The sequence below is a fragment of the Lagopus leucura genome, unplaced genomic scaffold, assembly GCF_019238085.1.
Source record: "Lagopus leucura isolate 7727_CA_CO unplaced genomic scaffold, USGS_WTPT01 Super-Scaffold_797, whole genome shotgun sequence".
Lineage (NCBI taxonomy): Eukaryota > Metazoa > Chordata > Aves > Galliformes > Phasianidae > Lagopus > Lagopus leucura.
The window spans coordinates 4,730,266-4,756,965 of record NW_024962259.1 but is presented as its reverse complement, the minus strand read 5'-3'; the positions used below and the strand labels follow the sequence as shown (position 1 = coordinate 4,756,965).

The window sequence follows — 26,700 nt, the reverse complement described above, 5'->3', positions numbered from 1 at the left end:
CCCTCCTCTCTCCGCCGCCGCGCTCGGTCGATCCTTCCCCCCCTTTGTGAAGCGCTCGGAGCGTCCCGGACACCGCTGACTTCGCCATGGCCGACGAGAAGCCCAAGGTGAGGCGGGCGCCTCCCCTCCCCCCTCGGCTTCGTCCTTCGGGCGGCCGCGGGGGGCCCGGGAGCCGCGCCGGGGCCGGGGCCGGGCAGGGCCGCGCCGCCTTTGCGCGCCATTTTCCTGCGCGGAACGGCGCCGGGGAGCGCGGCCGGGGCGGGCGGAGGATCGCCGGGCAGGGCGGGGGGGGAACGCGGGCTGCCCGCCTGCCCGCCCTCCTCGGGGAGAGGCAGCGCCGGAGGCGGTTGCTGCCGTTGCCTTCCTCCTCCTCGCGGGGCCGGACCCGGCCGCTCCGTGCGCTGCCGCCGCAGCATCCCTCGGCCCATCCGGCCCTTCTCGTGCTCCGCCCGCCCCGGGGCTCTGGGCCCTGAGGGAGCGCGCGGCGCTTCGGCTTCCGACAGGAAAATAAAACCGACAGACCCGACCGCGGCGAGAGCTCGCAGCCGGCAAACGGCGCTGCCCGGCTTCTTTTTTTTCTTTTTTCTTTTTTTTTTTTTTTAATCCTTTCTTCCTTTCCTCCTCTTTTTTTTTGTTTTTTGTTTTTTTTTTTTGTTTTTGCTTTCTTTCCTTTTTCTGTTTTTAAACGGACTCTGAGGAATAATGGGGGAGGCGGTGCGGAGCTGTCACATGGCGGCCGCGCTCCGCGCGCTGCGGGACCCCGGGAGGCGGTGGCTGTAAAACCCCGCGGGGCTCCGGTGTGCAGCAGTGGCGTCAGACGGCGCTGCGGGAGCGCCTCCGAAGCGCTTTATGGAGGAGAAAGCTGCTGCTGTTCAGACTTAGTCGCCTTTTCAAAACGCAACCCCTTAAAGTGTGCTAAACTTCTCTTGAGGAGTCTCTTAGCAGAGTTCCAAAAAGTTTGAGATAAAGTGTGAAATGGCCTCCTCAGTGTTTGGGATTACGGTCACACGTGGTTTTACTCCTTTGATTGGTAACTCAGTGCTGTGTGTTAGTGTGTCCTTGATAGACATAACTTTTTTTTTTTTTTTTTTTTTTTTTTTTTTTTTTTAACTCCTGCTATGGTGCTGTTCACTGCCACTTTGCTCATGAACCACTCTCAGGAGTGACAACTCTCATTGCTGTTAGTGTTTGTTGTTACTTATTGCCCAAGTTGCACTGCCCTTTACTTCCCACTTAGCATTTCATGTTGGTAAATAACTTTATTTCCTCATTTTTAATGACCTGTTGCGCTTTGATAAAATGTGAACTTCTCATTTCATAGCTTTTAAGAAAACTTTTTTTTAATTTCCTCAACAGGAAGGAGTGAAGACTGAAAACAATGACCACATTAATCTGAAGGTGGCAGGGCAAGATGGGTCTGTGGTGCAGTTTAAGATTAAGAGGCATACACCACTTAGTAAACTAATGAAAGCCTATTGTGAACGACAGGTATGGATCTTGCCTCAACACACCAGAGGGTTTTCTTGGGGAGAGGGCATCTCCTAAGGGCTGGATGAAAGCGGTGAAGTCTTAAACTGTGTAAATATACAGAATGATAGAAGCTTAACAGGAGCTAATTGTGTGGTGAGGGTGTATTGTTCTTAGGATCTGTTCTAGAAAGGACTGAGAGTGGTGACAGGAAATGGGTTAAACGAAGGTGGGTTATCTTTGTGAAATCTGGATTATCTTTGTGAAATCTGGATCGTAGGTGGGGGCCGTTGCTCTGTGTCTCAAAATTGGTAGAGTGCAAAGGGTGAGTTAGGAACCTGCAGAAAGAACTTAGGGGAGAGTTGGGTGATCAGCATGTGTTATAACACTGACTTAACTACTGGATTGCTCATAGAATTCTGATTTCTTAGCTTAATGCTTCCTTGTTAAAATGACAGAATGTCAATTAGCGTCTCAAGGTCTAAAAGTGTTTAACATCTACCTTAGGAAGGAGCATAATGATGAGGCTTGTTTTTTCCTGATGCCATCTAGTTGTCAATCTGAAAGTCAGACTTTGTTCATACTGCTAATTAGGCATACTCAGTATTAAAATTCTTAAGCAGTGATTCAGGTTTGATTTTACAGAGGTAGAAGCTGTATATAACAGAATTTAGCAACTTTCAATAATGAAAAGACATATTGCATGTAGTAGATGAAAATGGCAGTGACTGAGCCATGAATTATATGTTTAAAAGATCAAGACTATTTAAGACCACTTTCCCCCTCTTGAAATAATTATTGAAATATACTCTTGGTGAGATTAATATCCACAAAGGTACAGCTTTTTAGTATTTTTTTCAGCTAGCATTTATTAAGCTCAGAAGTCCTCGAGAACCTGCAAAAAAACCCAAAGGTTTCTAAATAGGCAAGTGTGTATTTTAGGAAAGGCAAAGTCTGAGAACACAGCTCTGCAGAACCGGTTGCTGTCCTGACACGTAGCCACTTCTTTTCCTAAATAAGATGATGTTTTGAGTGAATGTTGCAGAATCTTAGACGCACTAGAAGAATGTATTCACTGTGATCTATGAAGTCTTAACAGAAATTTTGCTCATAATATTCTTTAACAAATTTTTCCTTAAAACTTCCCAAAAGTCATCATTAGGCTGTTTCGTTCTGTATTACATGTGTTATTGCATGGCTAAACTGGGGCTCCTTTTCTGAGGGGTGCCAAAGCAGAGCCATGCAATGCACTGCACTGACTTCAGAGCCCTGTGGGTTTCCTGTATGTTTAGGGAGAGGGGACACAGAAACTTCTCCGCTGGTTTAAGCAGGAATGAGTAGTAATCTTTTGTGGGTTGGAACAGGCCAGCAAAATGACTGGTGTGTGTGGTAGAGATGCTGGTTCAAAACGCTCTGTAATAATTCTGGTATTCAGAATATTAACTTCTTTGGAAAGTTCATTTCACCTGTATATGGAGAAACTTTGTTCTATTGGCTTCTTGTTCAAGGTCAAAAAGTTGCCATTGGTCGTCCTATGCTACTATCCTATGCTAATAGGCAGCTGTTGCTTTCCTGGGAAAATGTTTTAGGATACCTTTGCTTTTGGGAAAGAGCGAAAAAGCTGTTCTTAGTGTTACTGTTCAACACTTGTTATTCAAAGTGCTGTATCTACTTTTTTTTTTTTTTTTTTCCCAGTGAATTATTATTACAAAGCATTATAAAAATCTTAGCCTTTGGGGTGACAACTTTATGCGAGAAATTACTGTAACTTTCAGTCAGAGGGTGGACACTGCTGCTTCTCTTAGTAATTGGACACAATACAGTGTTTAATGCAAAACAGATTGCAAGGACTTGTAATGAAATGCTTTGAAATGAGTGCATGAGGGGAGTATGAAAACTGCTTTATGCATCATGAATGATGGCTTTTAGTGACTGTACCACAATTCTAGTAACAAGTTAAAGAGAAAAGTAGTGAGTGGTTTCTACAAAACATAGCTCCTTTTGTGTTGCTTCTCTTTGCCCAGGGGTTGTCGATGAGGCAAATCAGATTCCGGTTCGATGGACAGCCAATTAATGAAACAGACACACCTGCACAGGTAAACAGAAAGCAAAACTAAAGGGCTGTATTTGAAAGTTGCTGCAGAAGTTGTTGCTGATGTTCCGATAGACCTACTTTAGAACTGTTGGAAATCAAATCTGAGACTCCTTGTGTGCTTTGCATAGCAAGCCTGTATCATTGTAGCAATAGAGGTGAAGTACCATGTTAGTAGGTGGTGAATCTTGCAAGACTGCCAGGTTATTGAGTCACAGCTCTGAAATAAGAACCAGTAAGGTAAGAAGTGAGTTTTTCCTGAAGCGGTAACTTCATTTTTTTCATAAAGGTTTTTTATAACGGGTGTTATCAGAGACCCTGCCTGTAAACTTGCATTTTGTAACACAAAAGTCATTTTTTTGCTATTTGTAATTTGAAGCTGTGTTTCAATGGCATAAAATTAACGAATATCATGGAGTTCAGGTAGTCTATAATGTGGTTAAAGCAAAGGCCATTCCAACACCCAGGTGGTTCACTGTCACTTAACTGTTTTTCTGTATTGCTCCACGTAGCTGCATTTAAATAGAATTTTACAGTTTTATATGATTTTTAGAATTACTCATTACAAAATAAGAGACTTATTTTTAGAAGGTTTATGGCAGATTCTCCTGAGAATGTGCTTCTTACAACCACAATCTATGGAACTTTCAAACTTCAAATGCTGAGAATTGAAGCAACACGGTGCCTTTCTCTCCATCCATGTTATCCTGAAGCTGAGGATCAGTCTCTTTATACCTGCACTGAATGCCATAGACCAGTTTGATTTCTTGGAGCAGAAATTGAGGCTGTTTGAAAAAGGTGCTATAACTTACAAGTTGTATTTCTAGTCTTGGTGCAGGTTTTGTCAGTAGGTAACGCATCCAGGAACAGCAACCACAGACCTTACAGGGCGAGCAAGAATCGCAGTGATGCAGTGTTGCTGCTTCTCACGGGCAGAGTGTTGCGTTGTTGACCATATAAAATGTTTTATTTGTTCGCAGTTACTGACTGTCTGTTCTACTGCCTGGTTGGCCTAGGGGCTTTAATCGTAGTATGCTTTCTTTAGTGCTGTAGCCGAAGCCATTTGCACATTTGAACAACAGCAACAAAATGGAATTGTGGCAGTGTTCTAAGGTAAATGGAGGAATTAAACAGGAGAAAGAAGATGCAGTGGCAAAGCAGGCAATAAAATGAAAGTATTAGAAACATTGATCTTTTCCATAGGAATTCCACAGTGCGCCCTGAAGTTATGTACAAGCATTAATTGCAGGACAAGTTACCCACTGGCATTTATTTCCACATCGTTTCTTTGCTTTTGAATCATGGTGACGTAGGTTAAATGCACAAAGTGATGATGATGATGGAGGGGAGTGGGGCTGGGCTGGATAAGTTGCGTAACAAACATGAAGAAAGGAAATGTGAAAACAACCCAGCTTATAGTAGTTGAAAGCTTTTTTTCTCTTTTCTGCTATAGTTGGAAATGGAGGATGAAGATACAATTGATGTGTTCCAGCAACAAACAGGAGGAGTTTACTAAAAAACAAACAAACAAAAAACAAACCACAAAAAAAGAACCTGCTACTTTCCTCTCCAGAACTGTGCTCCCACAGGCAACACGTTCACAATTAGAAAAATAAGACTTGGTTCAGCCACATCCTGACTACTGCAGTATAGTTTTCTCTCTTCTCTCTCTTGATTTTTTTTTTTTCCTATTCCTTCTATTGTACATAAAGTAACTGGTGTATGTGCACAGACAAAACGCATTTTTTTTTTTTTAACTAAATGGCCAATGGTATGTTTTGATCAACATTTAATGGAGATGGGGTGGGAAAACAAACTGGTTCTGTGAAAATGCCCCTTTCTCCATTAGTGGCATGCTCCTTCTACTTTTATCTTTATATTCCAGTAAGTTATTTTGCTCTCCTTGTTTAAAAACAAAAACCTTACATACTTTGTTTGATTGGATAATTTCAATGTTTTTCTTTTATCATTGTAAAACCAAGGACAATTTTATAACTTTTTTGTACGTAGCTGTTACATTGTAGAGCAATCTGTCTAAGTAGGGGTAAATTACTCTTAAAAAAAAAAAAATCCTAGGTAGTTCTCCCTTCTAGTAAAGCGTCTTGTTGTTTAAATAAACTTCTTGTTTAAAATAACCAGTTTTCTTTTTTTTTTCCTCCCCTGTGGAATAATAGTACTCAGAACTTGTAGCTATTTCTCTGCAGCACTTTATGTTTTTCATTTCTTAATTTTCTGTGTGGTAAGCAAATAAACATACTCCCCAGTTGCAGTGGGAAGACTGTTGGAAAATGAAAGGCTTCCCTGAGAGCTCTCAGCCAGCCAACCAGCAATGGAACTGGAAATAGAAGTCTGCTTTCTCTTATTTTGATTCGTGTGTATGTTCTGCTAAGCCAAAAATGTTTGATTAGGCAAACTGCATTATACTGGACCTACTTGCCTATGGTTTTGGGTTGGGTTCTTTTTGTCAGTCTTTCTTAGAAGCACCAATGTTGTTACAAAAGCATATTTAATACTTTGTGTTTGAATGCCTTTTGATGTAAACGTTAAGTTATAAAGAGACATTCATTTTGTTAAACATTCAGTTTGCCATGGTATCAAATGGGAGATGCTTGGAAATGTAAAGCAAAAATAAAAAAATGAGTTTTCTTTTTGGGTGTATTCAGCTATGATGATGAGGATTCCAAGTTTTGGTTTACCATTGCAGTGTTCCCGCCTGAAGGGGAGGAAAGGCTGTGTCTCCTCGGCACGCTGGGAGAGCAACAATGATGCTTTTCATTATTTTTTTCCACAGGGCTGTGGTTCTTCAGTTTTCCTGGGGGAGATGAGAGGTTGCAGTGAAACCTGTGAATGTGAAAGATTATAGAACTGTCTGCTCAGCAGACCCAATGCATTCCCTAATGTCCTAGGAATGTTCAAGTATTTCTGGTAGTTGCGAGTAGTTAATGCCCTTTTAGGTACTGTTAGCAGAGCTTACCTTGTGGTGATAGTTTTTGTAACAGTCAGTTCAAGAAGCAATTGATATGTGCTTGGCCTGAGTCTGCTGGATCAGGACATCCTTTGATTTTGTGCCAAAGTGATGGACTCATGCATTTAGTGCATGGACAATTATTTGTTCAATTTACATCATGATTTTAAGTTATTTAATGTTAAATTAATTGCATGTAAAGTAGACTTAGAAAGATGGTATTTGGTTTTTTGTTTGTTTTTGACTGTGTAGCTGAAGGATTTCACTTCTGTGCCATTGTTGTAACTTTTAGACAAATCTCATGCTAACTGGATAATTTCTTATTCTGGCATGTATCTCGTAGACTTCTGTGGCACATTGCAAGGTCAAAATTGCTATTTTGTGAACGAATGTTTTCATAGATAGAGTTATGAAGGCCTGGAGGAAAAAAAAAAAAAAAAAAAGCAGGGTGGATATGTTTCAATGCCTTCCATAGGTTAGACATAGAATATATTCCTCTCAGACTTTGGAATCTCTGGCTTCCAACCTGGCTAGACAACTGATAGCACCGTATAGAATTCTTTCAATTGGATGTCATGCCAGGACTTCTCCCAGGTGAAAGTTGTCTTTATTTTGTTTGGCCAAAAAAAGATGTTTGGACTTGTTCTAGTTTCTGAAGAAAGGGTGAGGTCTCCTTAAGTACAGCTTTTTTTTTTTCTTTTTTTTTAGCCTGAGTTAAGACTGTGGAGCTCAATACTCCCTGCCGTATCTTGTCTAATATCTTTCTTTCCTGAGGCAACAAAAGTCAAGTGACAGCTGTGGAGCAGTATGCTTTCAAAAACAGTGTCTTAATTTCATTAATTCATACAGTGGTACTTCATCTGTCATTAACTTAGGAGCAGGGCTCTTGTAATATGTTCTGTTGATAAAGCGAGGCCATCTAGAAATGAATTGTGTCTAGCTATAACCAAAATTCTCCTGTACAAAAGTATAAGAAAAACTTTCTTCTGTGGCATTCAATTGATGTGGCAGCCGTGGAAATACTCCATCATAAATTGAATTTTCCTTTAGCATTTGACATCACGCTCCTAAAAGAAATGAGGAGGCACTGATCACTTAAATCTATCAGTTCCTAACACTGTTTTGCTATTCATCTGAGATGGCTCCTGACATTTCTAGAATAGTTCCTTGAACAGTACAGCGTGAGGTGTATGTAAGGTGATGAATGCTGACTTTTTCCCCCTCAACTAGTTTTTTAGAATTCTTTTGTGGTTATGCAAATACTTGCCTTGTGACAGAACTTCTTCCTTGTTAGCACTACCCCTGTGTTGCTTAGAGGATTCACCTGTGAGTTGCTGTTTGCTGGGACTTCGGTGATTTTCCTGTGACTTCATCTTCTGTAAAAAGGTATAGCTAAGTTCAGCAGTTCAGAAGTAGTATGAAGTCACAGGGCTGTAAACCATCCATTCAGACCGCATTATTGGGAGATTTTCAGGTTTTTGATCTGGCTTAATTTCTGATAGATCTTGTGTTTGCTGTAGTAGCCCAAGGAACTGCCAGAAGTGCACATATCAGAAGATAAAGGAAAATTGGCAAAGAGGTCTTGTCACGCTGGTTGACAGGTAAGTTTTTAATGTTTACTAAAAAGCTGGGATCTTTCAAAAGCTCAAGCCAATTAAATCATTACTCACGATTTTCAAATTGGCTTTGAGTGAAACCCCTACTCAGTTAACATCTGAAAATCTGCACCCTAGAAGTACAAGGCATTTCTGAAATGGCATGTGCTGAACTGTTAAGTGTGTAAGGAAAAACTCCAGGTGATAACAAGACAGATTCTTATACTGGCATATGGTGATGTCGATAAAAAGAAAAAAAATCCCTGCAATCCTATTAAAATAATTGCTGCTGCAAGGTAATTAACAGTGGTATCAAAACAGATACATCTCTGCAAAGGTTACGGTCAAATACAGGTCATTTTCTCAGAGCAATATTTCTTTCCTGGTACCTTTACTTGGTTACTTCTGAATCTGACAGTGTAATCCAAGTGCTGTCACTTTGTCTGCTGGATACTGATTCTGTTGCGACCCTACTGCAATATTAATGAAAAAGCATAATGTGGCTGGCTCAAAGACATAATGCTTTCTATGCTTTAGCCAGTTGGAAACAATTCAATTTCTAAAGAATAGCAATATATTTTCAAATCTGAAAACAAACAAGCAAAATGCTTCCTTGATCTTTATCTATTAAATTGAAAATGAAAATTAAATTGGAGGGTTTTTAATAGTTTAGATAGTAGCCTCCTCCTTGTGTGCTTTTTATCAGCTTATGTAATACACTGTTCTGTATTATAAAAAAAAAGGTCTAGAAACATTTAAGTAACTTGAATTATTTTTAATTCTAGTACACCTGTGACCTAATGTACTTCAATCTTTGGATTACTGATGTTGTTCTGGCTGTTAGCTTGTTGCCAAACTGTGTTCTGTTACTACAGCATTTTTCCCTGGTAGTGAAGACGTAGCATGATAGACTGGAGTTTGTTCCCTGTCCTTAGTTTTGGTTGGCCTTCAAGATAATTCATTTCAGACATTTCCCATTTTTTCACTTGTGGCATGGGATTAATTGCTTTAACACTCTTGAAAAATACAGCATCTGCTTAGAAGGATAAGCTTGAACCTAACCTGTGTGATACCTGCCTTCCATGAACAGACACTTCAGATGCAAGGCTTGGCCTGCTCAATCCATCTGGAGCAGAAATGGTTAGCTGAAATTTAGTTTGAGTTGTGAGTGAATGGATGGGAGAAGACAAGATTGAGTCAAAACCTCTTTTTGGTACTATGTGCTTGGGGATAGGGGGGAATGTCTTCTGTGACTGTCGTAAGTATCTGAGACTGGCATGAAAAGCCCTTGGTCTTGGAAGGATCATCAAGTTGAGGCTTTTCACAAACCAGCAGTATCTCTCCTTGCCTAGCCTTGATGTACATTTTCTGGAGCCTCGTTCAGAGTTCCAGATGTTTTTTACATTCATTGCAGGATGAGTTTCAGCAACTGATGGAATTGTTTGGTTAAAGCAGGAGAATCGCTGGTCAAATCTCATGACCCTGGAGACGAGTGTAAGTCCAGTTTCTGTGACAATCTTTGTAACTCTCTTGATCTTGTTATTAGTAAACAATTGGCAAAGCAGCTTTTATTTAAAGCCTAACCTGCATGCAGGGCTGTCTCAGCACCTCAGAGATCGGTGGAGTCACTTGGAAATACTGAAGTTTTAGAATCTTAAAGCTGTATTTTGAAACTAGCTTTGTCAGAGTAAATGAGTTTCTCCACATTTAAAATAAATAAGAGTATTAATAATAAAATTTATTTCTAAGGGCCATAGGAGTGTTCAGACTTAAGATTCAGATCCTGTGGGTTTGAATAAAAGGCTTTTCAGTGACAAAATATTTCTGAAAGTTCCCAAGAGAGCAGATGCTTCGTGTAGATTAAAATTTGCCTTTAATGTAACTTCAGGAAGGCATGATGGGACAGTATTCCCTGGGGACTTCAATAGCGATGGTATTTGTTTTGTTTTTAACAGGAGTTTCTTATAGATCTTAGCTTTAAAGAGTAAAGTAACACGGTCCTGTTTTTGTAGTTGTAGCAGTTCAACTCCTTCCTGAGTAGGCTGATTAAGGCTGATTATTCAATTGATTTCATGTTATACGTGGAGTGAAGCAACACAACCAGAAGTTGCGGTTTCCTGACCAAAAATGAGTATTTTTAAGATTTTAAATCCAAAGTGTTTGGAGGGTATTAAAGGCTGTTGTTAGTGCAGATTGGGAGCGACGTCCGGAGCAGACACGGGTGTTCTTTCCCTCTTCCTTAAGCACGTACCATTGAAGTACGAATGAAAGGCACGTTTCCCCGGGCGGTCCCTGTGCGTCCGTTTTGGAGCGAAGCGATCGGCGAGGCCTGCAGCTGTGCGGCCTGGAGATTCCGCGTCAGACTGAGGCGGAGCTGCGGTTCCGTGCAGCCGCAGGGCTGGGCGCCCCGCTGCTGAGGGGGGACGCTCTACTCAGCGGACGGCGTCGTGCGCCGCGCCAGCCCGCCTTTCGCAGGCGGCGGCCACGGCCTCGCCGGACGCCCCGGCACTGCGATGGCCGCTACGGCTATTGTTCGAACGTAGATTGGTGCACTCCGAGGAGCTCTGCGGCTACTGCAGGCCAGGTTCCCTCCCAGCGTGGGCACGGGCGTGAGGGATCCTTTGCAGGGGTGGCCAAACGGGTGGTGGGACGGGCGCACATGGCCCGCGGCCCCTGAAGTGAGGAGCGGCCTACAGAGGGAAGCGGCGCGGTGACTTTTGTGTCGTCTCACGTGCGGAGAAGCCAATCCCGGTGCACCTTAAGTGAGCGGCGCGTCCTTCCGCCAATCGCTAACGAAAGCCCTCATCGTGCAGGTGCGGTCGGTTGCTGTGGAGCCGACGTATTGCTCGACCAATGAGATTTAGGGGATGAGGCGGGACGCCTCAGAATAGACGGCGAGGCGGGCCGAAGGGTAGAGTGGCAAGGCGTTGTCTAATAGAAACTCGGCGTTGTGTTTGAACCGTCCACTGAGAGGACAGCTAGGGGGGCGGGCCTTACGCGCTGCATAAAAGCTGCGGCAGGGGCGGGCGGGGGCTGCGTTTGTCACCGGCAGCGGTGAGGGTACGGCGAGGGGGGAGGGAGCTCCGTTCCCAGTACCGTCACTTTTCACCAGCGCCTTAACGGAGCCCTTCCCCCGTCTTCTCCATCCTTGCCGCAATGACCACCACAACCATCTTCTCGGGCATGGACCCCAGCGGCAGGAACAGCTCCAGGTCCGGAGGGGAAGAAGGGGCTCCGAGGCCTTCGGGATCGTTAGGGCGGCGCGTGGCGGGGCTGCGGTTCCCCGTCAGCTCAGGCTCTGCAGGCGGCGGGAGGGAGCAGCGGACGGACCCCGGGGCGACGCCGGCCGGGGAGGCATGAGCAGCGGCTGGGTCGGGGCTGGGAACACGCCGGGCCGAGCAGGAGGCGGGGGCGGGCCGCACCCAGCGAAGGCACAGCCGGCCGTTTCGGGGCTCGGCAGGGAGGGGAAGGAACCGAGCCATGCGATGGCTGTGGGTGGGGGGCGAGCCGCGAGGGTGGGAGCTCGCAGGACTCGCCCTGGGCAGCCGCCCGCCTCAGCCGCTTCCTAACAAAGAAGGCAGGCGAATCCTTCGGCCCGGCGCAGCCGCGCAGCCGGAGCGCCCCGGGGATCGCCGCTCCGCTCCCCTTCCTCGATGCCTGCCGTCGTCCCCCCTGCCCGCACCGCGCCGAGCGGATCCGGCGTTTGGGTGGGGCCGAGGCGGCTCTATTGTCTGCTCCGCCGCCCTCCTCGCCCCCCGCCCTACCTGCGCACCAAGCTTTCTCCCCTCGCGCGGGTGACCGCCGCCCGCTCCGCGGTGCCCTCACCGCCATGCGGCGGTGTCCGTTTCGTTAATCTCATTGTGTACGACCGCTTTAACGGGCTCATACCCGGCTCGCAGCGAGCATGCTCGAGGGGAGGGGGAGGGAGTGGGGGTGACGCCTTTCCTCGGCTCCGCACCCCCGGGCCTCGAGGCGTCAGGAAGCGCGGGACTCGGCGGGCCCGGACGGAGCTGGAGCCGGACCTGGAGCTCGCGCGGAGCGGCTCTTGGAACAAAGGGAACTTCGGGAAGGTGCCTGGAAGGGTCGCGGTCAGCGCCGCGCTTTGGCGGCCGTCTTCTCAATATGGCTTTGGCTTGGCGGAACAGTAACTAACAAAAAACACTTGAAAAGCCCTTCCTAAATATGGGCGGATTCTCAGTGCAGCACTGCGGGTGCCAGGTGTGATGTTAAGAACAGTGCTTTGCTGAGGCACGCTCAAATACCTCAGGACTGGGAGAATCTTCTAATGAACCTTCGTCTAGCATTGGCAGAAATGATCACTTAATGGTTTAAGTAATTGCTCTTTTGCTTCAGTTACTTTTTCTGTTAATCTCATTAAGTCTTTGCAAACTGTTACACTGTTAAGAGCAGTGGTTTCGCTGCTGTAGTAGAAGAAAGATGATGTAATGGTAAGTGCAACAGATGTGGCATAAAAAAAAGCAGGCACTTCTTCTGTTTAAGGAAAAAAAAATGGCACTGGCAATTCAGGATCATTGTATCATCTCCATTCAGAAGGGAGAAGAAGAAAATTTTAGGAGTGTTCTTGGATTTCTTAAAACGCATGACCCAGTTGGCTGGGGTCTTCCCGTTGATTATGTATTTGGAGATGGATTTTGTAATGAAAATCAGGTTAGCAACAGTAAATACCCATTTCAGACATTTTCATTATTTTCTTACCGTGGTCTTGAAGTCCCATAGACTGGGAAAGTGTTTCTGAGTTACATCTCCAGCGCAGTAGGCACCAAGCCTCAAAAAATCCAAGTGCTGTTTGCAGTGGTGCTGGCGCTGCAAATTCTGACATCGTCTTTGTGTGGAATTCACAGCTTTGTTGTATTCACCATAGAAAACACAGCTTGTTACATTCTGACTTTTTATAGTTCTAGTGTTTTATTAAACTGTTAGAAGAGGGAACGTGTCCCTTCCCTACCTACATCGGCTTCATTTGGGAGCACTGGGTGCATTGGAAACACCATTCTGTTGGTGTACTGAAATGTTTTTAACATCAGCCCGGTAGCCTGCCCCAAATTAATTTTTCTGATTGGAGAAATCTAGACAGAGGCTGCAGTCCAGTCGTCAGTATTGCAAGCAGCACTACGGCTCATGCCAAAGTTTACTCTTTGCTGTACCACCAATGTGAAGATTAATTGCCTTCACAGGGTTCTTTAAAAAGAAACTTAGTTTTGATAAGTGACACCAAAGAGAAGAGCAGTGGAGATAAAATGCCTGGATTGAATTCTGGGAAACCATTTAGTTTTATAGTTTGAGTTACGCAGTCAAGACATAACAGTGAGCGTTGGTTATTAAACGCTGTAATACAGACACCTCATGTTTACATTTGGCAGTGCTCAGCCCATGCAGCTACCTGCTACAAGAGCCAGCAGTGCTCTCTTAGCATAGTGGGCTTTCTGTGTATGTTGGGAGTGCTGCTTAGTAATGCAGGCTGTAAGGCTGAATCTCTCTGCAGAGTGCTGCGTCCTCCTGGCGGTGGTTCCAACTTTTCCTTGGGTTTTGATGAACCAAAAGAACAGCCCACACGAAAGAACAAAATGGCATCCAGCATCTTTGGAACTCCTGAAGAAAATCCACCTTCCTGGGCTAAATCGTCGGGTAAGAACACTGCTTTCTTTGCAGGTTTGCTGACATGCATTAATCCATTTTTGGGATTGGCCTGAAGCTGCTGCTGTCTGTGGTTGGAAACTGAAGTTCATTTCTTGCTTTGTAGATCAGGGCTAGAAATTAGCATTACTGACGTGGGATTTATTATTATTATTATTTATTTAATATGTAAACATCGGACCTAGGTGTTGTTGCAAGCAGGTAGCTAAGAGAGAGTGTATTTTTGGATGTAATTTCTCCAGATTAATTATGTTAGAGTAGGGCAAACTTGTGACTTAGTATATGGGATAGTACTTATTGTTCTTGATCAATCAGAGAAAGCTTTGCTTTGTGTTGTACCTGCAGCTGGGATTAAATTTCCATTTCTGTAGATCATTTCCTAAACAGATGGCCCTGGGACCGTGCTATCCATCTAAGCGATGCCCTCAGCTGCACAAAATGCTCTTGTAATTTGTGAGTCATTATGTAAAGAACCAGGACAAACTTTGAATGGTAAAGCTTTAATTCAAAAAAGAAGTAGAGGGAGGAGGAAAAGAAAATAAAACATGCCACATCACTTTTTCATCTACTTTCCTGGTAAGTTTATCTTGCAGCCTAATTAGAATCAATCTCTGCTGCTAGGGACAAAGCCAGGTGAAATCAGAGAAGACACTGAACCATCTGGAGCACAGAGAAACTCAACTGATGCTAACTGTGGAGACGTAGATCCAAAGGTCAGTATGCTTCCTGTAAAGAGCGTGCTAATAGGCTACATTGCTCTCTGGCTGCTTTGTCAGTGACATATGCACAGTTGAAAGCCCTGTAGAGTTTGAAACCTTGTTCTTAAATCTGTTCTTACTGTGCAGGTTCCCTTTTCCACGTGATAGTTCTTGCATGTTGTAGAAGGGTTGGATTCTTCTAAATGTGTATTTTCTAGACTCTTAACTTTTCTTTCTTCCTGATGGGACAGCAGTGAAGTGGTGTGAGATCTTGCTTCAGCCTTAAGCATGCAGTTGTGTTTTAACACAAAGGTTAGCTACAGTGAACTCTGAGTTTATTGACTTACGTGGGATTTGGTCTCATACCCAGCACCATGCTTCCCAGTGGCAGGAATGCTTGTTACATTTGTGTTGATGCCTTTAGTAATGCCATCAGATGTGTTTCTTTCCATGTGAGCTGTTTACTTGATAGCGATATGGAGCATGATTCGTAGTGTTACCCTACCCTGGCTTTTGCATTATGTACGAATACAGTTAATGGGGAAAACAGGATGAGAAGGCTCACACTCGCATAAATAAATTCTGTAGGTGGACAAGAAATGTCTCAAGTTTTAGGTTTCCAGAACAGAACTAGATAGGTAAATTTTTGGCAGATATCTTTTCCCTCGTGAGTTGTAAATGACAGGTTTTATTTTGATAGCAGGCATCAATCATCAGTTTAACCCATTTCTGTTGTTAGAAGTGTATTTGAGCCTCAGAATTGTTTGTTAGATAAAACGTCTTGTTCCAAGTTAACAAAAGTGAGATATATAAATTTGTAACTGCTGCCACAGAACACAAAAATAAATGATTTAGTCTTAATTCTATTTTCTGTTTTATTTATTTAAATAAATGTGTTACCATTCTCAGCTTTGCAATCATGATTCTCATAATAGAAAATATTTTAATGTTGTGCAGTGATTAAAACTACAGACAGAAGCTAGAGCTTCTGAGGGGGATTTTTGTGTACTAATATCCTGACAACTGAAAGTTCACTTTGTAATTATCAACTTTCATAGATTGAATGTTGCTAAAACCTTATGCTATTGTGGAACCCTTGCTGCTGCTAGAGGACTTGCTGTATCTTTGTGTCAAGTTACATTCTGAAGAGGTTGATCATGAAGAGAATGTTTAGCTGTTTATGTAATGAAAGAAATTTTATCATTGTCAGAAACTGGTATCTCAAAAGCTAAATACACCAGATGGAATGAATGTTCTTGGCTTTACTAGCAATTACACGTTAGGTGTTGGAAAGAGTCACTTAGGAAAAAAGAGGAGACACTGATGGCTAATGGCTTAATTTATTGTCATTGCTGCTTGACAGTTCCAGTGTTCTGGTTTCTGTCAGTTCTGCCTAATGAGGGGTGCTGTACACAGTAGTGCTCACGGCCACCCGCATCTTTCACAGTGGGGGCATCGCATGTACACTGATGTTACACGTCATTGGGATTACTTCAACTGTATCTTTTTTTAAACTTCTGGAGTTGTGTTACATAACTGACCAGTTGATGAAGTAAGATTGTTCACTGTAGGAATTGGTGCTTACAAATCCATCGTTTTAAATCTCTTGAAACATGCATCTAGAACCATTTGCTCTACTCTGCTATCTGCCTGTAAGAGTGGTGTCAGTCCAGAAGTGCTTCAGTGGGTCTGTCAGAATGTTGCTTGGCAGAGCAGTGTGTCCAGCTGCAATGGCTTGATCAGTCACAGTGTGAGTGCCCTCTCAATGGAAGCCAGGTAAAACTACATTTTGAACTATAAGTTATAATGTGTTCCTCTCTTTTCTAGGGAGGAGATGGCGGTGGTGAAACATTTGGTGAGTAACTCCTTCAGGCTTGTAAAAACATTTTCTCAAAATAGAAGAAGATGGGAGAAAAAAAAAATCTCAAGAGAGCTTGGTTTGCCGTTAGAACCCATCAGATCATGAAATTACCTAAGTGCTTCATCAGAAATTGCTGGTGGTGATACAGAATGTAATAGCAGAATGCCTCTGTTAGACATCACGTTAAAAACGAGAGCAGTCCTGTTCATTTATTTTGCCAGCAGCAGCATCTGGTATCAAGATCTAAATTTGTAAGGCAAGGTGGATACCATCCAAAGACTTGTGTGATTGATAGATTGTACTACATTGTAGTAGCTTGTAATTAAATAGTACAGTCAATTCCAGAGATTTCAGGTTTTGCTTTTACCTTTGTCTTATTGTCTTCCCACACAGCAAACGCTCAATTCACAGAAATAATCAAGAACAGCTATTGCATCTGAAAGCATCCTCATTTATTAGATTTCAAGTTCCTGATGCTTTTTAAATGCTGATTTTTTGTAAGGAAGTAAGTAATCACAATGCAGATTTCACCTGGCAGAATGTATGTTTATCCTGAGGGCTTTTTATGTAGCTCTGGCGCTGGAAATCTCTCCTTACCAAGATTTTCGTTGAGAATAGCTGACTTCCTGATGTGAGGAATATGTCTGTTCACCAAGTACCTCTAAGTGTTACTTCTAACACCTTAGAATTGTGGAAGATCTTTAAAGATCTCCATATCCTGAACCGACTTCTGCTGGGAAGGTGAAAAGTTTTCCAGAGTGCCTGCTAACTACCTCTGAGTGTTGTATTTCTGGCCAAAAAGCTCTTTGGAGCATCTTGCTCCTGTAGCAGACTGTGATGCAGCATGCTGCTTCTAGTAGAACTGTGCAGGCTTGCTCAGTATTTCTTTCTCAAGACTGTCTACTCTTAATTGGCATCCTAGTGTGCGCACTTAGAGTTCATGCCTCAGGCAGGAGAATGTGGTTTTGATACTTTGAGTCTGCAGGCTCTGCTCTTCTCCTGGTACTTGTTAAAAGCAGCTCACCGTGGTGTCAGGAGGAGTGGTGAGGCGAGAACACATGAGATTGGAGGCAGCAGAAACAGGACTGCTTGAGTTAGCAACAGCTGTCCGAAACAGAGTGAGAAAATGATATGCTGGCTCTTGGAAGTTGCCATTCTCACAGGTTGAGTGTTTGTGGGCCTTTGGAGTGGTTCCAGAAGGTGACAGGAAAATGTTCTTAGCAAGTGCTGAGTAAATGTATGCTGGAAAGGGGTTTTCCGAACAAGTAAAGTAACAACTTGGCATTCCCAACTGAAGTTTACTGCTGTTGTGGCTATGGCAAAAATTAAATTTTTGAAGACAGTCCTGGCAAAATAAAAATGTCAGCACGTGTTTGGCTGTTAAACTTCTGTTGATGGTACTTCGAAAGGAGTAGAAAGCTAGTGCTCACTGGAAGTGGTGTATATGACAAGTACCTGAGAATCTTGATGTGCTGTTAAATTAATCTCGTCCTTGTTGGCTTTGGGTATTTTACCTTAATGTGGAGTACAGAGTCCTGTTGAGCTAGCCGTGTCACTTCATCGCTTCATACTCCTGCTGTGCGAGATATCAGACATGAGCTGGTGAGCGTCCACTTATCGTGCATGTGATTTTTGCACTTGACATTATATGGCTGTCTCCTGGGCTTTCAAGGGAACGAATATGCTTCCAAAAAAAGCTATTTGCTTACAAACTCACAGCATAACTATAGTTTTAATAAGCTTCCATCATTAAAAGATGTTTCCTCTTCTGGTTTTGGAAATGATTTTCTGTATGTAACTGATTATAAAAACTTAAGGTAAGTGTCCAGAGGGATATGTACTTTCTATTAGTCATGTCTGTCTAGGAGAAGAGAACTTGTGCCTTTTGCAGAAATGTTTTTGCTTCTTGTTTGAACGCTGTAGTTCCTTTTGCACATCAAAAGTTCCAGTAGTTTGCAGTGTACTTGGCAGCAAACTAACTTGGAGATTATACCCTTTCTGATAAGGAAAGAACTTCAACATCTGATCTGAGAAGTGCCAGTGTATGTATCGGATGGCTGAAGGAGTCTCTAACAAGCTGTAGAAACTTTCCGGAAGTCTCCTGTGATAGGAGGTTTTTTTAAATTCAGTTAGCACCTTGTACTGGATTAATGGGACTGACTAAAGAGAATTAGACAGCACTTAAGACGGTCACAAGTGACTGTAATTACATTAAGGTGAAATCTGGTGTTCAGTAGAAAGTTTATCATCATGAGTTCTTCGCAGTACTCCAGCAGTCTGCTTGAAGCACGGGCTGCTGTGAATGAAGCACTGGGGGCTGTGTGAATGGTGGCCGTGGCTGCCATTGTTCCCAGCTTGCTGAGTAAGCAGGCAGCAGCATACATGAGCTGCAGAGGCTTTGAGCTTAAGGCTTTGTATTTAACTGCTTTGTTCTCATGTGCTTGTGGGTTGGTGAAGGCAGCAGAGAATCTGAGGTTGCATGGAAACTACAAGCTGCCAGAGTTCTTGGAGATTATTATAAGCATGGATGTGCAGAGGGTCACAAGTGGGTTTTGTGTTTCTGATAAAATCTTGCATCAAAGGTTTTTTAAAAAGCAATGCTAAGTTGCCACAGCATTGGTGAAAAGCATCTCCTGTAATAAAAAGCTAGATAAAAAACAGCAGGTGAAAGGCAGGATTTAGTAATTGCTGTTGGGGCAGTGGGAAGTGGTGCTGAGATTAGTTTTATTGGGTGCCTTCATCCATGACCTGGAAGAGGTAATGAACAGTTAAGTCTTCGATTTTGCTGGCAATGGCTAAGTTTTGTCAAGTGGTCAAAAGTGCTGATGGTGAGAAAATAGAGTATCTAAAGTGCTTCCTGTGAGTAATTCCTTCTGTGTCCTGTCTTGTGGTTGTTGAGAACTACTTAAAACAGATGGAACTGGCACGTGCTTTCCAGGGAATGTAAATTTGAGCCTGCCTGTATGTGGATTTGCATTCCCTGGTCTGCTCTATGCGAAGTCCCAGAGGTGTCAGATATTCTCTCCTCTAACAGAATTGGGAATGTGGTGTGAATCTTAACTCCTGCTTGTAAGTACTGATGCTTCTGTGACTCCATTTCCAGCACTTGCTCAGATTTGAGTTAAAATTATTAGGGTGGTCACACACTATGTACAAGAGTTGATTGTAGCTGCTTGTCAGTTAAAAAATAAAAAAAATTGAATCACTGGGGTCCCCTAATAGCATCTAAGAGAATGCAACTCTTAAATGCCTGAAACTCAACTGAAGGCATCAGGGTTCTGAAAAATATTTCAGGCAGCTGGAAGTCTGTCTTGCCAACAGATGACAGCAGCTCTGTGTGACTGTAAGGCTGGAGAAAACTCAAAGGAGTTGATCTTCTGCCTAAGCCAGAGAAACCCTCTGGCTTTTATCATCCACATCAAACACCTTAAAAAAGCTTCTTTTTTTCTAGAAAACACTGAGGCTGATGTAGAGGCTGCTCCAGGTCAGAATGAAGAAAAATCCCTGCCTGCTGCACCTGTTCCTAGCCCAGTAGCACCCGCACCTGCACCATCCAGGAGAAATCCACCCGGTGGCAAGTCCAGCTTAGTCCTCGGTTAAACCTTTCCTTTCCTGACTTGAACTTGTGTCTGTTTTTGCCCACCCTTCCCCCCCATGCTTGTGAACTGCACAACTTGAGCCTGACTGTACATCTCGAATTTCTTTCAATTAAAAAGAAGCACTTTATGTACTCTTTTTTTTTTTTTTTTTTTTTTCAGATCAAGGTTTTTTTTCCACTTTTGTCCTGTGTTTTTCCCCTAGATCTGCTGGAAGTTACATGAGTGTTTTCTAGTGATAGACTTGAGGGAAAGCTTTATGAAGTATAGTAATGTAATTCAAAGGAAAGTAGATAGGTTCTGAGTGTGCTTTAGAGGGTTTTTGTACTGAGATTTTTAGAACCCCTTAGCTACACAAGGGTCTAAAGTCCTGGTTAAAGCGGCCAGCAAATGATCAGCAAGAGTGGTCCCTTCTTCCACATGTGAACTTCGGGGATCTAAAAGAATTCATTGTCTGTGTAGGGTGAATGCCTTGAGCCCTGCTGTGCCATTTAAAGTGGTTAGGGTACACCATGCTGCCTTTAAAAAAAACATTGGTACTGGACTAGTGTAAAGCAGGGTATGTGCCAAATAGAGGGCTGATGATCAGAGTCACCTGGCCTGAGGGTAGGAGGGGCTTTGTTTGGACTTTATTCAGCAAAGGTGGAGTGGATTATAGAAATAAATAAAAACTTACAGGGCTTTTTTTTTTTTTTTTTTTTTTAAATACAACTGACTCAATGCTGTGCATGATCATGCTGGTGCTTGACCATGAGGTGAAAATCTCATTCTTTAAAGTGTGTGTTGTAATTTCATGAAGCTGGACTGTTGCTTAAAGTAAATAATATAGAAATTTTGAAGCAATGTTTCCTGCGTGGATTTTATTTTGTGGGTTTGGTTCTGCATTGTTCTCAGTTGTCCTGCCCTAATCTGAACAGGGCTGGGATGGAGCAGAAGAGGAGAGTGCATACACCTGACTGGGGGTATCATCACATGCTGTCTCCATGTTAAAAGTCAAACATCAATTTTCTCAAAGAAGCATGCAGTGTGGCTTGGTACATGTGATATGTTTTACCAGAATAGAGGAAATGAAAGTTTCTCCTCAAAACCAAATTAGATTCTGTGGCAGAACTGCTAAGTCAGGGCCTGAACAGCCTGACAGAGGTGACCGAACGCCTGGTGGGAAGGCAGGGCCGGCCGGGAGCTCAGTGTGTGCAGCACAGCCGCTGCGTGTCTGCCAGCCTGCCTTCCCACTCCTGAAAAGCTCTGAAAATACCCCAACTTCCCGGTGAGGCGTGGAGAACCCCCTCCTTCACATGCTGACTATCAAACTGGCTTTGCTCTAATGGCCTTTCTTTGCACAGCAGGTAGGGAATGTGGTCTGGGTTCATGTAAACCATGCCTACCCGTTTCCTGGCCTAGGAGGGGGGAAGTAAGTAGCGAAGTTGTATTTCCTTTGCGAGCCCCATGAGCAGCAGACGTGGCTACATCTTCTTCACTTGCAAGGAGATGAGTTTGGGCACACCAGGCTGTCTGCTAAAAAGGTGCCCAGTGTGCACAGAGGAGCTGCTCGCTCACAGCAGAGCTGTCACACCCCAGTTGGCTTTTGTGTTTTTAAGCTCTCTCTGGTGTGTTTCAAGCTGCAGTGAAGGGGGAGGAAGCAAAACTCTGAAACTCACAGGCATGCAGCGTTGTCTTTCAGGAAGCACTGTGCTAAAGGACCAAACTGATTTATGTTTTTAGGCAGTTAGCCACCCTGACTTTTGAGTTACCTTTCGCATGATTGGCTGATAATGAAAGGAGAGCAAAGTGGCTTCAACTTCTGGCCCACATGCATTAGTAAGAGCAGGCAGAGGCTGGGCTGCAAGTGTTGTAGAGAAGTATTTACAAGCTTACAGATAACTGTTTACACAATAGTTAAGTTAATGTTTTACTAAGATAAGGCTTTTCTTGTGAACCTGAATGCCATAAACCCTTTTTCTACCTGCACGTTTCTCACCTGTGGTAATGAGAGAAATACAGCTTTCTACTTCCTGACTTAAAGGATAGCTATCACCTGTTCTATGGCATGACGATAAGACAGTATATTTAGTACCAAATATGTAATAGGATTGCAAAGTACCAGGCAGGGAAACACCTTTCTTCTGCAGGAAGGATGAAGTTTGGGTCATTTCAAAGTCATTTGAGTTGGCTGTGGAAAGTTCACAGAATCACAGAATTGTAGGGGTTGGAAGGGACCTCCAGAGCTCATCGAGTCCAACCCCCTGCCAAAGCAGTTCCCTACAGCAGGTCACACAGGTAGGCGTCCAGGCAGGTCTTGAACATCTCCAGAGCAGGAGACTCCACCACCTCCCTGGGCAGCCTGTTCCAGTGCTCTGTCACCTCACTGTAAAGAAGTTCTTGCGCACATTGGTGCAGAACTTCTATGCTGCAGTTTCCAGCCGTTTCCCCTTGTCCTGTCTCCACTCACCACTGAAAAGAGTCCGGCCTCGCCATTCTGCCCCCCACACCTTAGATATTTATAGACCTGGATCAGGTCCCCTCTCAGTCTCCTTTTCTCAAGGCTGAACAGACCCAGATCACTCAGCCTTTCCTCATAGGAGAGATGCTCCAGGCCCTTCACCATCTTCGTGGCCCTCCGCTGGACTCTTTCCAAGAGATCCCTGTCTGTTTTGTACTGGGGAGCCCAGAACTGGACGCAGTGCTCCAGATGAGGCCTCACCAGGGCAGAGCAGAGGGGGAGGATCACCTCCCTCGACCTGCTGGCCACGCTCTTTGCAATGCACCCCAGGATGCCATTGGCCCTCTTGGCCACAAGGGCACACTGCTGGCTCATGGCCGACCTGTCGTCCACCAGGACACCCAGGTCCCTCTCCGCAGAGCTCCCCTCCAGCAGGTCATCCCCCAACCTGTACTGGTGCATGGAATTATTCCTCCCCAGATGCAAGACTCTACACTTGCTTTTGTTAAACCTCATCCGGTTTTTTTCTGCCCAGCTCTCCAGCCTGTCCAGGTCTTGCTGAATGGCAGCACAGCCTTCAGGCGTGTCAGCCAATCCTCCCAACTTCGTATCATCAGCAAACTTGCTGAGGGTGGCCACCATCCCCTCATCAAGGTCATTGATGAAGATGTTGAACAAGAGCGGACCCAGCACAGACCCCTGAGGAACACCGCTGGTTACAGGTCTCCAGCCGGACTCTGCACCACCAACGACGACCCTCTGTGCTCTGCCAGTCAGCCAGTTTTCAACCCACCTCACTGTCCACTCATCTATCCCACACTTCCTCAGCTTTGTTATAAGGATGTCGTGGGGGACAGTATCAAATGCCTTGCTGGAATCAAGGCAGACTACATCCACTGCTCTCCCCCCATCTACCCAGCCAGAGACAACATCATAGAAGGCTACCAGGTTGTGGCAAAATCAGCAAAAAGTTGTGGAAGTGATAGAAGCTGAACAATGACCCAAGCAGAAAAAGTAACTGTTAGAAAGGGTTAGACTTGCAAGCTGGTGCTGAGCTGCACTCAGCAACCTGCTGTCCAACAGCCATGGCCTTTTTTATTTAAAAATATTTGCTTCCAGTTTCAGCTGCGTTCTTGGCTTGCTACAGTGCTCTACTGTCCTTTTCAATAGTAACTAAAATTCAATGCTAGTCTGATTTCCTTCCTTTATTGTTCTCATCACACTCTTGACCTACTGAGCATTAGCGGGAGACCTGAGAAAACAGGGAGGTGCCCGTTTCAACAGCTTCAAGCTGCTCTGACAGCTTCAGTCCTTAGGGAGAGGAATCCCTACTGCTGTGTGTTTGCTTAAGTTCTTGGCCTCTTCCACCTGCAGAGGTGTGCAGTAATCCTCCAGGAAGACCGTTGCCAGATTGCTCAGCCTTCTGCTGGCCGAGAGAGAGAAGCGAAGCATGCACTCCACCACTGGGAGAGGTGTGGTCTGCTGGCATGACTGCGGTGTTGTCAGATACATCAGGGTTGTGACTGCTGACATGACTGTCTCTTCATTGGAGCTGGAGAGGCAATTTATTATGGGCTCTACTCCACTGGCCTCCAGGATATAGTCTTTGTTAGTCTTATCCAGGCACAGGTTGCAAAGACCACCTGAAATAGCGAAAAAAGCATCTGATACATGCAAAACAAATTCTTTCTGCACCCTCATCCAGACACACTCCACACTCTTAAAGGCACCTTATTTGGGAATAAATGGCAACAGTCTGAGTGCTTTTCATATCTTTGTATGCACTTTGGTCCTAACCTGTGAGATGCTTTCCCTGAGTTGTCCTCAGATAGCTGCGTGATCCTTCCTTCTTTTCATAAGACAACACACAAAAATATTTTTCCTGAATGGTAAGAGGAAAATCAGTCTTCAAGATACCAAGAACTATACAATAGATTTTTAATTGTCCTATGTAACCTTTTTTTTTCCAACTCAGTGCAGTAACGGCAATTATTTCCTTAAATGCAACTGCATAAATATCCCCTTTTTCTAAAGCGCAGATTGATATTTTGCAATTCCTGTTTTCTAGCACAGACACAAGCTCCCAGGTTTTGTGAGAACTGGAAAACTTTAAAGCTCTTCAAGAAATCTTCTCTTGATTCTTCCCCGAGATCTGCCAACAGGGCTCCTGCACGTCCTTAGAGGGCACTGCACGGCTGCACACGACGCGTGCTGCAGAACCAAACACCCGCGTCACAGCACCAAAGGGGCTGTAAGGCACCTTTTTTTTATTTTTTATTTTTCCCCAGTTTACTACAGACGTTTTAGAGAAACAGAAAAAGGCATATGGATGCACTAAGGATGCTGTCCTTACCCATAGCAAATTCCACGAGGGTCTCGTTGTCTTCCGTCAGCATGTCGAGGAACAGGTCCAGCACCTGGAGCTGCCGCAGATACTCGTAGTTCCTGGGGTCGTAGGCGAAGTTGGCCAGGTTGGCCAGCACCTGCTGCTTGGCCTCTGCAAGGGAAAAGCGCGTGAAACGAGGGGCGGCGGCACCCAGCGCCGGTGCACAGAGATCTTTGCTGGATGGAGATTTCGCTTTTATACGCGGGGTTACCTGGGCTGTCTGTCACCTGGAACTCGGTGACGAGGGCCTGCAGATACTCCAGCCTCCCCAGCTCCATCCTGAGTTCTGAGAACTAGAACCTGGCGGTCAGCCGCAATCAGCCCGCGCCGCCGGCGAGGAAGACACCGAGGCTGTCCGGCAACTCGCGGCCGCCATTTTGTGGGCGTTACTCTCAAGCGGCCGCCGGCGCCATTTTGTGGGTGTTGCGGCTCCTCCCGTCGGTCGGGCTGCGGCGTGGGAGGCCGGGACCGTTCCCGTGCGGGGTGGAGGGCGGCTGCCGGGGCTGCCCTGCGCATTGCTCGTTAGTGCCAGAGTGGACGCTTTCGGCAATCGCGTATTTTTTAACGTTTCCCCTTTGTTCTGCAAAGATGCTCACCTGGTTGTTTGCACCCAGGCTCGGACAGTTGCGCACCTGGGAGCTCCTCGTGCCCGTGGACTCAGAAGCGCAGGCGCACAAGTGCTGCGGACAGCGGGGAAGAGCGGTGCTGCCGGGTTTTGGTGGGGATTGGGACTCCCGGCTGGGGAAGAGCAGTGCAAGGAGGTTTTTTTATGGAGTGGATAGGCAACAGTGAAGCCAAGAAAAGGAAGATATTAACAAGAGGCAGCAGATATTTCCAGCCTGTTTGCACAACGGGCTGATCTGAGGACAAAGCAGTGCCGTTGCTCTGAAGGGCAGCTCCCATGGAGCTGCTGCTTCTGAGCACCGAGAGCAGCGTCAGATGTGTTGGTGTGCAGGGAATGCAGTGAGATAGTAAGCTGAAGAATACAAGATGTAAGGGGTCCATAACATCTCTTAGTTTTGCAAACTCAAAAGGAATTTGCAAATGGCATCGCTTAGTTTAACCTCTTGCTAACTCAAGATGAATTTATTGCTTAGTTTAACCTTTTGCTGGGCCAAGCACATTCTCAAAAGGGAGCCTTCTCAAGTCAGTAGAAAGGTGCTCCCAGGAAGGCAGTGGAAAGGGAAGATAAGCAGGATAAGAAATTGCTGAGGCATGCAGGGCGGGAGAAGAGCTCAGAACTGGGACAGAGGTCAGAAGGACATGGCATGGAAGACATCTGACCATCCCAGAACAAACGCCAGGTGGGGAGGAAGATGCAGAGCCTTCATCCAATGGAAGCTACTGCGCATGCCCTGGGTGGAGGACAATTCCCGGAAAAGTAATAAGTATGTCTTGGGTAATACTCTTGAATATGTATGGATTGGCTAATAAATGTATCGAGACCTCACTCTCTGGTGTGCAAGCTAGGAGGAGCGAGCCCCCTTGCACCCGGCTTGTGGCACAGTGCTGAAATAAAGACATACCTGCTCTGATAACCTTACATGGATTAGAGAGTTTGATTCCGCAAATCAACAGAAGCAGAGGTGCATGAACATCACATGTGGGTGGGCTTAGTAGAGATTGCCATTTCTTTTGTTGAAGCAATTAAATAGAATCATGGAACCGTAGAATCACTGAGGTTTGAAAAGGCTTCCAGCCAGCTCTTCACCCTTAGCAAAGTATGTACCTGTCTAACTGAATACAGATTCTTCTATAGATGAGGTTGGAAACAGTGCACTGATTTTACAGTGTCCTGCACTGACTGAAGGGCCCCTGATTTTCATTCAAAGGAAGCTGGACGTGGTCTCATCCACCAAATGCAGGGCATCAGGGACAGGAACGCTGGGCTGGTAGTAGCTCCTACCACACAGTGAGCTGTTTGCTCGTGTCCACCTTAAACAGA

The 26,700-nt window shown here is 44.7% G+C and overlaps 3 protein-coding genes across 4 annotated transcripts; 2 read left to right on the top strand and 1 right to left on the bottom strand.

The window, feature by feature from the left end:
* Positions 1-6: 6 nt before the first annotated feature.
* SUMO2 (small ubiquitin like modifier 2) lies at positions 7-5,694 on the top strand. Its single transcript, XM_042865281.1, has 4 exons — positions 7-107; positions 1,357-1,488; positions 3,492-3,563; positions 5,013-5,694. Exons 1-4 carry the CDS (start codon positions 87-89, stop codon positions 5,073-5,075), a joined length of 288 nt encoding a protein of 95 aa, XP_042721215.1. The 5' UTR covers positions 7-86; the 3' UTR covers positions 5,076-5,694.
* A 5,461-nt stretch (positions 5,695-11,155) lies between these two features.
* On the top strand, positions 11,156-20,772 carry JPT1 (Jupiter microtubule associated homolog 1). 2 transcript variants are annotated; one of them, XR_006177771.1, is made up of 6 exons: positions 11,156-11,331; positions 13,623-13,765; positions 14,396-14,487; positions 16,300-16,327; positions 17,865-17,935; positions 19,785-19,810. XR_006177771.1 is itself a non-coding variant. In XM_042865192.1 (5 exons), the coding sequence occupies exons 1-5, from the start codon at positions 11,276-11,278 to the stop codon at positions 19,931-19,933; spliced, it is 468 nt and encodes a 155-aa protein (XP_042721126.1). In that variant the 5' UTR covers positions 11,156-11,275; the 3' UTR covers positions 19,934-20,772. The 2 variants fall into 2 exon arrangements, 1 of the variants encoding a protein (XP_042721126.1); XM_042865192.1 differs by lacking the exon at positions 17,865-17,935 and having other exon boundaries at positions 19,785-20,772.
* A 2,612-nt stretch (positions 20,773-23,384) lies between these two features.
* On the bottom strand, positions 23,385-25,164 carry ARMC7 (armadillo repeat containing 7). The gene is made up of 3 exons (XM_042865198.1): positions 24,967-25,164; positions 24,723-24,866; positions 23,385-24,012 (listed from the first exon to the last, which is right to left on the bottom strand). Exons 1-3 carry the CDS (start codon positions 25,031-25,033, stop codon positions 23,675-23,677), a joined length of 549 nt encoding a protein of 182 aa, XP_042721132.1. The 5' UTR covers positions 25,034-25,164; the 3' UTR covers positions 23,385-23,674.
* Positions 25,165-26,700: the final 1,536 nt, after the last annotated feature.

Bases quoted from the DNA above. Each gene is read 5' to 3' on its own strand.
- SUMO2 (XM_042865281.1), top strand. From the start codon at position 87: ATGGCCGACGAGAAGCCCAAG. The intron at 1,489-3,491 runs GTATGGATCTTG...CTCTTTGCCCAG, and splicing joins AAGCCTATTGTGAACGACAG to GGGTTGTCGATGAGGCAAAT. The intron at 3,564-5,012 runs GTAAACAGAAAG...TTTCTGCTATAG, and splicing joins AAACAGACACACCTGCACAG to TTGGAAATGGAGGATGAAGA.
- JPT1 (XM_042865192.1), top strand. From the start codon at position 11,276: ATGACCACCACAACCATCTTCTCGGGCATGGACCCCAGCGGCAGGAAC. The intron at 11,332-13,622 runs GTCCGGAGGGGA...ATCTCTCTGCAG, and splicing joins AGCGGCAGGAACAGCTCCAG to AGTGCTGCGTCCTCCTGGCG. The intron at 14,488-16,299 runs GTCAGTATGCTT...TCTCTTTTCTAG, and splicing joins GTGGAGACGTAGATCCAAAG to GGAGGAGATGGCGGTGGTGA.
- ARMC7 (XM_042865198.1), bottom strand. From the start codon at position 25,033: ATGGAGCTGGGGAGGCTGGAGTATCTGCAGGCCCTCGTCACCGAGTTC. The intron at 24,867-24,966 runs GTAACCCCGCGT...TTTCCCTTGCAG, and splicing joins CCAGGTGACAGACAGCCCAG to AGGCCAAGCAGCAGGTGCTG. The intron at 24,013-24,722 runs GTAAGGACAGCA...TCGCTATTTCAG, and splicing joins CCTCGTGGAATTTGCTATGG to GTGGTCTTTGCAACCTGTGC.